We start from the raw sequence: 12,464 nt of genomic DNA, 5'->3' as shown, positions 1-12,464 counted from the left end.
TACGTCCCCGTAACTTAGCGGTTCGGCAAAAGAGACCGATAGAGTAAGTACTAGGCTTACAAAGAATAAGTCCTAGGGTCGAAGTGTTCGACTAAAAAGGCGGTGCTCCAGCATGGCCGCAGTCAAATGACTGAAATATGTAAAAGACTAAAAGACTTATGATTAATGTGTGTCTTATTAATTTTTACACAAAGTTTTCTGGAAAGATCTTACTGCTCAAGTACTGTTATACAATTCATGATTTAATCAAGAAAAAATTGCAATCATTTATCACGTGCTACTGCTTCATTTATCCGTTCGATTTAAACAAAAATTAAAACTAAACAATTCCAAAGCATGATGGAATGATTTGAAATAAAAGTAAGCGAATGAGAACATTATCACAAAGTGACTCTTATTTATCTTTTGTGACTAGAGACTGTTTCTATGACGTTTTACACAAATATTCCTTTCTATGACACATTGGGTTTTGTTTGTTTTTACCATGGCATGCCATTTAATTTTCGAAACGTTTTCATAATGGCAAGAACTTCACATTCTGAAAAGGAATTGTTCACTCGTTTAAGAAGTTCTTCACCAAGCAGACTTTCGTTTCAAGGCATATTCTCGGAAATAAAATCGGGGAAGGTCTTAGGTTATCAACTCCAAGTGAAGATAGAACACGAGCAATTAACAATTATATCTTATTCCATAGAAGGTCGTACTAAAGCAGAAACTATTCCACTATCGCATGTTTGCCTGGATATCTTTGACGAAGAGACACGAAGATTTTGTATACATTTTAGAAATGGTGGATTAAGAGTATTTCAATTGTGTGTCAATAAATCAAAGTCTCCACATTATACCTGGCGAGATCTAGTCACTGTTATAAGATACCTTTCCGTCCGTAAGGTGAAACCCTTGGTTGGCAAATCTGTTGAACTTTCAACTCGTATTACTTGCTCGGAAACAGCACCGGGAGCGCTTTTCTCTCGTCATCATATTGATCAAAATATTATATTTGAATATTTTTTCGTCGAACTTAATCTCAAAGGTATAGGAATTAATCAGTTGTACCTTGGTCTCACAGACGAGTTTTTTCTTACAGCATCGCAGACTTTGAATTACTTGACACTGCAAGAACAAATTCCTTTACAAAATATCACAATTTTTATAATAAGCCATTCTTTTCGAAGAATAGGTGTTTTTATAAAAAACAACACTTTCAGAATATTCGAAATGTGTAATTTTAGTGAAAAAGACAAAAACCTGATATACTGGAATAAGCTCGTTGATATAATAAACTTAAAAGATCAAGACGCACCAAACATTAAACACACATGTTCGGATAAATCTTTATTAACCACTATCCATTCTAAAGATTCAGGTGTAAACACAGACGGAAATAATAACGTCTATTTCGGTGACTCAGAAGACCAACCAGATATTGATTTATTAACAGATATTCAATACCTATTTGAACTGCGAGAGGATGAAAGGTACTCTGCAACGTTTACCGATAAAAAGCCGCAATATTTTGTTGGCGCTTTTTGGAATACGTCACACGAAGCGACTCGCAATTCTCTGTTGCGTAAGTGGGCCTCCTGCCCAGAAATTCACAAATGTGCTCCAGTGTCAAGAAATATTGTTGAAATGGTACCTAGTATAACAAAATCATCTTCTTTTACATTTATAGGCAGTGACAACGAAAACTTGAATCTTTGCATTCAATGTTCCTACGATGAATTTGTCGACGAAATCAACGATAACACCCTGTTGGCCTTGAGTAGAAAGATCATGCTAGTGCAAGGTTATAAAAAGGATATTAAAAAGGTAAATACCTGTTCATATTAATTTTATTCCGTTCAGTTTTCTGCACCCTTAACATGGTCCCACTGTTTATTCCAGCAACTGGGGGTAAGAGGAGGGTGACCCCCTTCGGTCATGAATGACCATGGGATTACACCTAGAAAGTTACTCTCCGAGGCACAAATCCGGGTTAGGCTGTTTATGGAAGACTAGCAGTCGCCCATACATATCAGTCTCAGTTCTCCATGCCACTGATGTTGTCCAAGGCAAAAGCAAAGGGGCCGATACAGCTTAGCACCAGTGACGTCGCAACTCATTTCTACAGCTGAGTCAACTGGGGCAACGTGAAATAAAGTGTCTTGCTCAAGAACATAACACGCAGTCCGGTGCGGGAATCGAACTCACAACCTCAACCTCACGATCGTAAGCTTTAACCACTGAGCCATGCGCCTTCACTCCAGCAACTACACCTTACTCTACAGATTAGCATCTAGCTCCTTTCTCCACCAGTAATTCCACAAACCACGCTTGGCATTTATCTTTTTTCATGTTATTACATAATAATTTCATGTTATTAAATAATAATTTCATGTTATTACATAACTGACTTCACAGTTTGAGGATTCATAACTTATTGGGAATTCTTAAAAACAAAACCCTGTGTAAGACAGTTCGGTATTCTCAATAAATGCACAAAAACCGTTTTAAGGGCTACATACTTTGTATTGTTGTTATTGGATTAGCGAAACAATTATGAGAACGGAAACCAAAGGATAAGCCCCGCTTTCCCGGGAATTCCCGGGTACGTCAGCTAGTACACACACACACACACACACACACACACACACACACACGCACACACACACACACACACACACACATACATACATACATACATACATACATACATACATACATACCAATTAAAGGCAAAAGACCTATTCGCATTTCAAGTTTTAATAGCTCAAACAAAATACACACGTAAAGCGTTCCTTCGTCAAAATACGACTCCTCAGATTCTATTATCTGTTGTCATCGTTTTGCTAAATACTCATTTCACGTTTATACAACTTTGCTGGATTAGAGGCAAAACAATTCCTACACCCGTTTATCAACCTCGTCCACACTCTCAAATCTCAGTCCGTGCATGAAATGAGCCATAACTCGGAAAAGGCGGTAATCTGATGGTGCAAAGTTTGGACTGTTGGCAAGACGAAGCAGTTCTTTCTGCCCCTCATGTTCCTCAAGTTTGCACTTGATGCACTATGTCCCATTGAGTCCCACTGGTAGTAGTGTGTGTTGGAATAGTGTCATACTGTACAGTGCATGTATTCGATTGACCCGTGCGGTGTAGCGCTGCAGTAGTTGAGTATATAGGTTAGCGTGGCCATCTGGGACAAGCTCAAAGGGCAACACCTCAAAATTCCACCAAACATAACCTTCGGTTCAAGCTACCTTCGTTTGACAATAGAATCTGAAGCCTGGTTGCAATGAAACCATTGATTTCTTTTATTAGAATCACAAAGAAAGATCCATCTTTCATATGCCAGTTACAATTCGATGCCAAACCGAGCAAATCGAGGATTTGCTAGCTGTTGTTTGCAAATGGTCACACGTCGTTGAGTCTGGTCACTGAGTCTGGTCATTGAGTCTAGTCATTGTTCAAACGTTGAACACGTCGTTGAGTCTGGTTGTTGAGCCTGTTCTTTGTTCAAAAGGCCCATCTTATGGAAGCGTTGATTGATCGTGCTTTGTGAATGACCAAGTTCTGACGACAATGTGCGAGTGCTTGTGCTAGGCTGTTGTTCAGCCGTGTCAAATAAGGCTCATCTTACGCAACAGAAATTCTTCTTGATCGTGATTCAGACTGACATTTCTTGAAACGTCAGAACTAGTTTTGTGTTACACGCTCCTTGACAGTTCCCGGGCCATACACACCATTAACTTCTTTTGCAGCTATCTTTACACTCAGTCTTTTTCCTCACAGACAGCGTAAAATTGGCTCTAATTGCAATTTTTCACCACTCATTATCAATTATCTTTATATATAAAAGTAAGGTTGTGTGTCTGTCTCCTACGATTTAGATTCCTAACTACTCCCACATTTTGCGGTGCCGTTTAACCAAAACCGGGTATCTTATAGTCGTGATTCATATCGAGCCCTTCTGGGTATTAGCGCGCGTCTACGATGAGTCTACGATTTAAAAAAAATTTACCATAATTTTTTTCCATTTTAATGCATTTTTTTCGCTATTATATAAGGGAAGTAACTCTCTAAAAATGTCTACGATGAATCAACGATTTAAAAAAAAATTACCATCACTTTTTTTCCATTTTTAATGCATTTTTTTGCTATTTTTTGGCTATAACTCTAAAAATGCTTATATAGTTATTTCCCTTACAAACCCGAGCAACGCCGGGCGATACTGCTAGTTTAAAATAAAAAAAACAAACAACTCAGCAACGATTAGACAAAAGGGTGTGTCAAATTAACGATATAATATGATTATGCAAGTTGTAAAAATCAACAGTGAAAATCCGGAAAACTTTTTACTCAAGCTGGAATATATATGTACACACACACACACACACACACACACACACACACACACACACACACACACGCACACATACACATATGTATGTACATACAAATATATATGAGTTGAAAACTTTCTTTTAACATTTCACTTAACGTCTATGTTCCATACTGGCACGGGTTGGAGGGTTATTAATGTAGAAAGTTGGTATCTCAGCTACTAGCAGTTGAGGCCTGCGTAATCTGGACGTGGTTTATAAATTTCATTATTCTCTTTAACCCGGGCAACGCCGGGTATGTCTGCTAGTATGTGTGTGTGTGTGTGTGTGTGTGTATACACACACACATTTGTATGTATGTATGTGTGTATAATTGTATATATATATATAAATTTACTTGTATAGCTATGGTTTTCTCAAGAGAAAATTCGAGATTACAAATATTATACCAAAGAAACAAATCAGTAAGTCGCTGGTTTTATTCTCACTTTATAACTTGTCCATTGTCCTTGTTGATGCCGTTTTTGTTGCGGTCCTTGTTGTTTAGTTCCGTGTTAAACCTGCACAAAAAGGTCAGTGACCAAAGGCATTCAGCACACTGGAAACCAATTGCTGTTGTTGTAGTTGTTGTTGTTATCCTTCTTCTTCTTGTTCTTGTTCTTCTTGTTCTTGTGGTGTTGTTGATGTTGTTGTTCTTCTTCTTCTCCCTCCCATCCCTCCACCCCACCCTCCTGCTCGCCTCCTCTCTCCTCCTCATACTCCTCATCCTCCCAGCTCCCTCCATCCCCTCCTCCCCTCTCAGCCCCTCCCCCTCCTCCCCATCGCCCTCTCAGCCCCCTCAGCCCCCTCATCCTCTCCTCATCCTCCCCTCCTCTCTTCTTCTTCTTCTTCTTCTTCTCCTCCCTCCCATCCCTCCTCCCCCCTCTCCGCCCCATCCTCCCCTCTCCGCCACCTCCGCCCCCTCCCTCCCCCCCTCCCCTCCCTCTCTTTCTTCTTCTTTCTTCTTCTTCTTCTTCTCTCCTCCTCCTTCTTTTTCTCCTCCTCCTCCTCCTCCTCCTCCTCCTCCTCCCCCTCCCCTCCTCCCCCTCCTCCTCCTCCTCCATCTCCATCTTCTTCCATGAGATCTCTTTTTAAGAAATTTAGATAGGATGACCGCTGCTGCAAATAAGACTTGAAATCAGATCTCGAAATATACAGAACTTCTGGCATTATTAATACGTTTCCCTTGAGGCGGAGAGCTGTCAGAATCGTTAGCACACCGGGCAAAATGCTTAGCAGCAGTTCTGAGTTCAAATTCTGCCGAGGTCGAATTTACCTTTTGTCTTTTCGGGGTCGAAGTAGGAGTTAAACACTTGAATCGATGCTCAACTCCTACTTATTCTGAAATTACTGGCTTTGTGCCAATACTTGAAGCCTTTATTAAGATGTATCTTAAGGCATTGAGTTAGTAGAATCGTTAGCACGCCGGTCAAAACGCTAAGCGGCATTTCGTCCGTCCTTATGTTCTGAGCCCAAATTCCACCGAGGTCGACTTGGCGTTCATCCTTTCAGGGTCGATAAAGTAAGTGCCAGTTGAGTACTGGGTCGATGTAATCGACTTAACTCCACACAAAAATTGCTGGCCTTGTGCCAAATTTTGAAATCATTATTGATAAGCACCTTAAATTTGTACGAAAACAAATTTGTAGTGGGTTTGATTATATTTTTTAAAAAAATCGATCCTATTTCATGTTTCTTCTACTCATTTACTGGTTTCACTCATTGGACTACGGCCATGCTGGGGCACCATATTTAAGTGTTAGTATTTATTTCAGTCTAATACTTAATTCACCTCTCTCTATTTGTCGGGCTGCTACAATCATAAAAACAAACAAGGCTTCTTTTTCGAAGTGAGCGTCTTAACTACACCACCATGTCTAAGTAACTGTTTACGCTGTATCGATCAAAGTAATATTATTCATTTAATAATTTAAATATCTATCTTCATCTCCTTTTTTTCATTTTACCCTAGATTTTCGCCTTATAGGAACAGATCAAATTCTGTTGACGTTTTAAACTACGTAAGGAAATTTGGTAAGTATTCATTGCTTAAAGCCCTTTTCTTCTATATGCTGGTTCTCTTGTTACTCAAGTTAATAAATCCCACCATGCTTATGTATTCATATGTGTATGTGTATGCATGTATGTAGGTATGTATCCATGTATGTATATATATGAGTGTGGCTTTATGTCCGTGTTGGTTCCCCTTCCACCACTTGACTAACGGTATTGGTTTGTTTAAGTCCCTATAACGTAGTGGTTCGGCAAAAAAAAAGTAAAAGAAAATACCAATAGATCAAGTACCAAACTTAAAAAATAAAACCTAGGGTTAGTTTGTTCGGCTAAAACCCCTCAACGCAATGTCCCAGCATGAACCCAGTTCAATGACTGAAACAATTATAAGATAATCACACAGACACACACACACAAAAAAACCCCGGATAATTCCTCACTGTTGATGTGTAAATTAAAGGTTCAATAATTCGAATTTGGCGGTATTGTCAAAACGGGGGCCCACATGGCTCCAGAGGGTCCATGTAAGATTATTGGGGGTTCATGCAACAAAATAGTAACTTGGGTATCAACAATAATATTTTAAAGGCCCCTGAAAATATTTTGGGATCGATGCATGTATTGGTATTTATTGCAAGAAACAACTAGGTTTCTTTTCTAACATTTTACATTGTTCGACCTACACAAGTTAATATGTGAAAAACATAATAGGAATTTTGAAAGAAGTTTCTATAAACTTAGTCTTTGAACATCGAATGTCTATGGGGGCCCACCAGAATAAAATAATAATCAAAGGGGTCCATAGATAAAAACTGGTTGAGAACCTAGGGTGAAAATCTAAACTAAGATAATAAATTCACATTTAAAACAATAATAATTAATGCATTTGGTTTTGAGGGTAAACTGGAAAAGCTGGGGCTTTCTTGTACCTTTGTTAGGTACCATCTTCTTCTTTACAAGATATTAACAAAATCTTGTAAGCAATAAGGGGTCCATAGATAAAAGAGTCGTTGAGGACTCCTGGGCTAGACCAATCACACTGGGAATAGGCAGTGTCTTATTATTTCTTTATTGCCTACAAGGGGCTAAACATAGAAGGGACAGCCAAGGACAAAGGGATTATGTCAATTACATCGACCCCAGTGCGTAACTGGTACTTTTAATCGACCGCAAAAGGATAAAAAGCAAAGTCGACCTCGGCGGAATTTGATCTTAGAACGTAACGGCGGGCGAAATACCTATTTCTTTACTACCCACAAGTGGCTGGAAAGCACTCAAGAGAGTATTAAAAGAGCATTAACTAAACAAACTTACTAACATAAGTTTTTTTAATATTCTGCTCATTGGCGACGGTCTATTTTAATTTGTACTTATTTCCCTTACCCCATTCTGGCCTTCAAAAGCGAAACAGAGTTGTCTCCCATACTTGCAGATGAAATTACGCATATTTTGTTTCTCTACGTACCGTAAATATCGGCAACACATTTTCGTTGTATGTTTACATGCATAAGTATATGTATATACATGTATGTCTGTGTATGCCTCTATCTATCTATCTATCTATCTATCTATCTATCTATCTATCTATCTATCTATCTATCTGTGTTTGCCTGCCTGCCTGTCTGTCTGCCTGCCTGTCTGTCTGCCTGCCTGTCTGTCTGCCTGCCTGTCTGTCTGCCTGCCTGTCTGTCTGCCTACCTGTCTGTCTGTCTGCCTGTCTGTCTGCCTATCTGTCTGTCTATCTATCTATCTATCTATCTATCTATCTATCTATCTATCTATCTATCTATCTATCTGTGTATATGTGTGCATATATATATATATATATATATATATATATATATATATATATATATATGGATGAACACACACGCACACAGAGTTGGCCCAAATGACACCACGGTCATTCCAGCAGACATGCTCATACTTGTAATATGACCTAAAATTGTAATATGATCTCAAAAGGTATTTAAATATCCACAAATCAGACGAAACAAGCAACACTGTACCACTTGAGGTGAAACATATTTGTACTGCTCTAGACGAGAATTTGAAACAGCTCTCTGTCACAAAGGTCACTTACGTACACAAGCACGAAAGGAGATCTTACAAGAAGTGGTCAAGCTTTGAATATGTGCAGACTACCCTGTCCGTCTGTCTGCCTGCCTGTATGTCTGTCTGTCTCTGTCTATGCCTGCTTGTCTGTCTGTCTGCCTCTCTCGTTGTCTCCTTCTTTCTCTCTCTTTCTCTGTCTGTCTGTCTGTCTGTCTGTCTGTCTGTCTGTCTGTCTGTCTGTCTCTCTCTCTCTCTCTCTCTCTCTCTCTCTCTCTCCTCTCTCTCTCTCTCTCTCTATATATATATATATATATATATATATGGAGGCACAATGGTCCAGTGGTTAGGGCAGCGGACTCGCGGTTTCGATTCCCAGACCGGGCGTTGTGAGTGTTTATTGAGCGAAATCACCTAAGGCTCCACGATTCTCCGGCAGTGGGTGGTGGCGATCCCCGTTGTACTCTTTCGCCGCAATTTTCTCTCACTCTTCTGCTAGCGGGGTGGCGTCGTTTGAAGGCTAATGGAATGCGAAGCGCATTGTGATCAGCGATGTCTAGCAACATCTGATAGCCTGGTCGGTCACGTGATATATATATATATATATATATATGTACTATTAAAAAAGATGAAGTTCTTTTCTCTACAGAAAAGAATTCCATCAGGAAGTGTGGCAGTATATTAAAAGAACCTTTACGGTTAAAAATTATAAATATCTTATAAGCAAGGGCTAAAGAAGATTATTCGAAAGCCAACATACTGATATTCCACATTTAATCCACTTGCTACAGAAAATTGAACTGAAATTCGGGCAACTAACCATTGGAACGTTTAAATTTCATTATCTCAATATTGAATCAATTTCGGAATTAACCACATAAGGGTTTGTTCTTCATCAGTTGAGCTTACGAGATAATATAACTAAGCTACTCACATACTTATGGAAACAGCCGAAGCGAATAACACAGGTACATCTAAGTAACTCAATTATATCTAAAAATAAAAATTCTTAGGTCAGTCTCAGGACAACATGTTGACTTCCCGCCGTTACATATTGTAGTGGTTACAAGTCCCAAGTTTAACAAAAGAATTTATTATATTTCAGAAAAAAGAAACAAAGTGGACCTTGCTGAAAGAATGTCAATATATTCATTGAAATTACCTACCAAATTACTTAGCACTAAAAGACCGCGGTAATTTTCTTCTATTTTTTCTTCGTTTTTAAAACTTTTGTTATTTATTATTCTATTAGTTTCTTTTGACTAGGCCTTCTGGTGTAAAATTTGTAGCCTGAGTTGCGACTGATCGTATTGTTTCTATTCATTAGGCTTCGTAGGGATTATATAATATTTTGTAATGGTTAAATCATGATGTAGGTATATATATTATAGTTTTGTCAGGGAAATAATGCAAGTGAGGTGAAATTTTATCCACTAATTAAGAACTGAATCAGTGTATATTGTGCTTATTTACCGACAGCTTATCTGTTATGCAATGACACCTTATCTGTCGTGCAATGAGACCGCCCAGATATAAGATTATTTTGACTCCATTTTGATTTATTGTGATCAGATTTATAATTCGTGACCAAGATTTAAATTTAGTGAATCCCTAAGCTATAAAATAGCTGGAGGTCTCTTATAAGAAAATTACACTAAATGATCTAACAGATATTAGAAACGTTTATGCCTTTGAATTTTTTAAACCACCGTTCCATTTTCTAAGTCATAAGCTGGAGATTATTTAGCTTATGTCTCAACATGGTAGTGGCTGTGATAGACATTGTTTCTCCAAGGGCATTTGTTACAAAAAGGAAATCGAAGTTATTTCAACTGTGTATCGCAACTGAGCTACGTGGTCATAGCCTCGACTTGTCAAAAGCTTCTTGCGTTCGAGTTTCCGAAATACATGTTAGCTTTTCTATAAACTAGGCGTAGGAGTGGCTGTGTGGTAAGTAGCTTGCTTATCAACCACATGGTTCTGGGTTCAGTCCTACTGCGTGGCACCTTGGGCAAGTGTCTTCTACTATAGCCTCAGGCCGACCAAAACCTTGTGAGTGGATTTGGTAGACGGAAACTGAAAGAAGCCCGTCGTTTATATATATATATATATATATATATATATATATATATATATATATATATATATATATATATATATATATATATATATATATGTGTGTGTGTGTGTGTGTGTGTGTGTGTGTGGTGTGTGTGTGTGTATGTGTGTGTTTGTGTCTGTGTTTGTCCCCCCAACATCGCTTGACAACCGATGCTGGTGTGTTTGCGTCCCCGTAACTTAGCGGTTCGGCAAAAGGGACCGATAGAATAAGTACTAGGCTTACAAAGAATAAGTCCTGAGGTCGATTTGCACGACTAAAGGCGGTGATCCAGCATGGCCACAATCAAATACCTGAAACAAGTAAAAAAGTAAGGAGTAAAAGAGTAATTAAAGATTCATATTTATAAGGTAGTGGAATGAGTGGTTGGGTATTCGGTTCACGATCTTGCGATTGTGAGTTCGATTCCTGTCGGTGTGTTGTGTCCTTGAGCAAGACATTCTATTTCCGTTTACTCCAGTCCACTCACCTGGCAAAAGCGAGTTGTACCTGTAATTCAAAAAGGGCCAACCGTGTAACATTCTGTGTCATGCTGAATTTCCCTGAGAACTATGTTAAAGGTACGCGTATGTGTGGAGAGGCTCAGCCACGTGTACGTTAATTTCACGAGAAGGCTGTTCCATTGATCAGATCAGATCAGCTGAAACACTCGTCGTCGTAAACGACAGAATGTCTGGATTGGTAGGAGGAGAAGTTAGAGAATGGCAACGTAAAGCAAATTAATAAGATTCAGCAAAATATCAAAAATACATGGCATGTTCAAAGCTGTAGTTTAATAGTTCCTGTACGATATTTGCCGATTATAGCATGAACAAAGAAGGATATGATGAATGCCAGTGTGACCCTCTCTCTTATTCTTTTATTTGTTTCAGTCATTTGACTGCGACAATGCTGGAGCACCGCCTTTAGTCGAACAAATCAAATCAAATATTTTGCCGAGCCAGGGACGTAAATAAACCAACATTGGTTATCAAGCGATGGTGGTGGGGGTTGGGCAAACACACACACACCAATACATACATACATTCATATATATATATATACATACATTCATATATAAACATACATACATTCATATATATATATATATATATATATATATATATAACAATTTTTTGCGTAATGAGATAAAAAACCAAGGTGGGTGTTGATATTAGAACATTTATAGATAGAAGGTCTTACAGCTGTTTCCAGGATATTTGTTAATTATATCCCTTCATCGGAGACGGTGTGAGAGGATGGTTAACTAATATATATATATATATATATATATATATACGACAGGCTTCTTTCAGTTTCCGTCTACCAAATCTACTCACAAGGCTTTGGTCGGCCCGGGGCTATAGCAGAAGACACTTGCCCAAGATGCCACGCAGTGGGACTGAACCCGGACCCATGTGGTTGGGGAGCAAGCTTCTTACCACAGAGCCACGCCTGCACCTATGTGAATAACTATGATTTCATATTTAATTACACCTAATATCATTTTATAATGCCAGAAATGAGGAAGCATATCACGGGTGCATTACTGTCAGAGATTTGCGTAATAGAAAAAAATAAAACAAAACAAAAAATACGTGTTGTTACTTTGTTTAAAGGTATTTCTCAGTAATTTTCTAACTGATTTATTAATGTTATTTTGTTATTTAAGAAAGAGTTATCTCCCTTCTCAACGCGATAAATTGCGCCCGCAACTGTTTTATTAATAAGCTCTTTGGCGTATTGCATGGTTATTGTATCTATTATTTCATTTCTAGGGTAATGACAAAGCGATTATCAAATATCGAGGCAGAACATTTAGCATGTGAATTGACTTACATAAATAAGATACTTCTGTTGAAAGTAAGGATAGATGATATACAAAGTATAAACTCACAATGTATTTCAGAGGTAAGATTCAGCGGTTTTTGCATCG

The 12,464-nt window shown here is 38.4% G+C and overlaps 1 protein-coding gene across 1 annotated transcript in view; it reads left to right on the top strand.

The window, feature by feature from the left end:
- Positions 1 to 426: 426 nt before the first annotated feature.
- Positions 427 to 12,464, top strand: part of LOC118765226 — a 27,973-nt gene continuing 15,935 nt past the window's right edge. Inside the window, exons 1-5 of the mRNA XM_036506964.1 lie at positions 427 to 1,812; positions 4,732 to 4,790; positions 6,338 to 6,399; positions 9,536 to 9,623; positions 12,307 to 12,439. Coding sequence (XP_036362857.1) covers positions 427 to 1,812; positions 4,732 to 4,790; positions 6,338 to 6,399; positions 9,536 to 9,623; positions 12,307 to 12,439 — 1,728 coding nt within the window. The remainder of the gene's footprint in view (positions 1,813 to 4,731; positions 4,791 to 6,337; positions 6,400 to 9,535; positions 9,624 to 12,306; positions 12,440 to 12,464) is intronic.

The sequence above is a fragment of the Octopus sinensis genome, linkage group LG10 (genome assembly GCF_006345805.1).
Source record: "Octopus sinensis linkage group LG10, ASM634580v1, whole genome shotgun sequence".
Classification (NCBI taxonomy): domain Eukaryota; kingdom Metazoa; phylum Mollusca; class Cephalopoda; order Octopoda; family Octopodidae; genus Octopus; species Octopus sinensis.
Note: the sequence above shows the minus strand (reverse complement) of the source record. Positions and strands in the feature narration are given on the sequence as shown.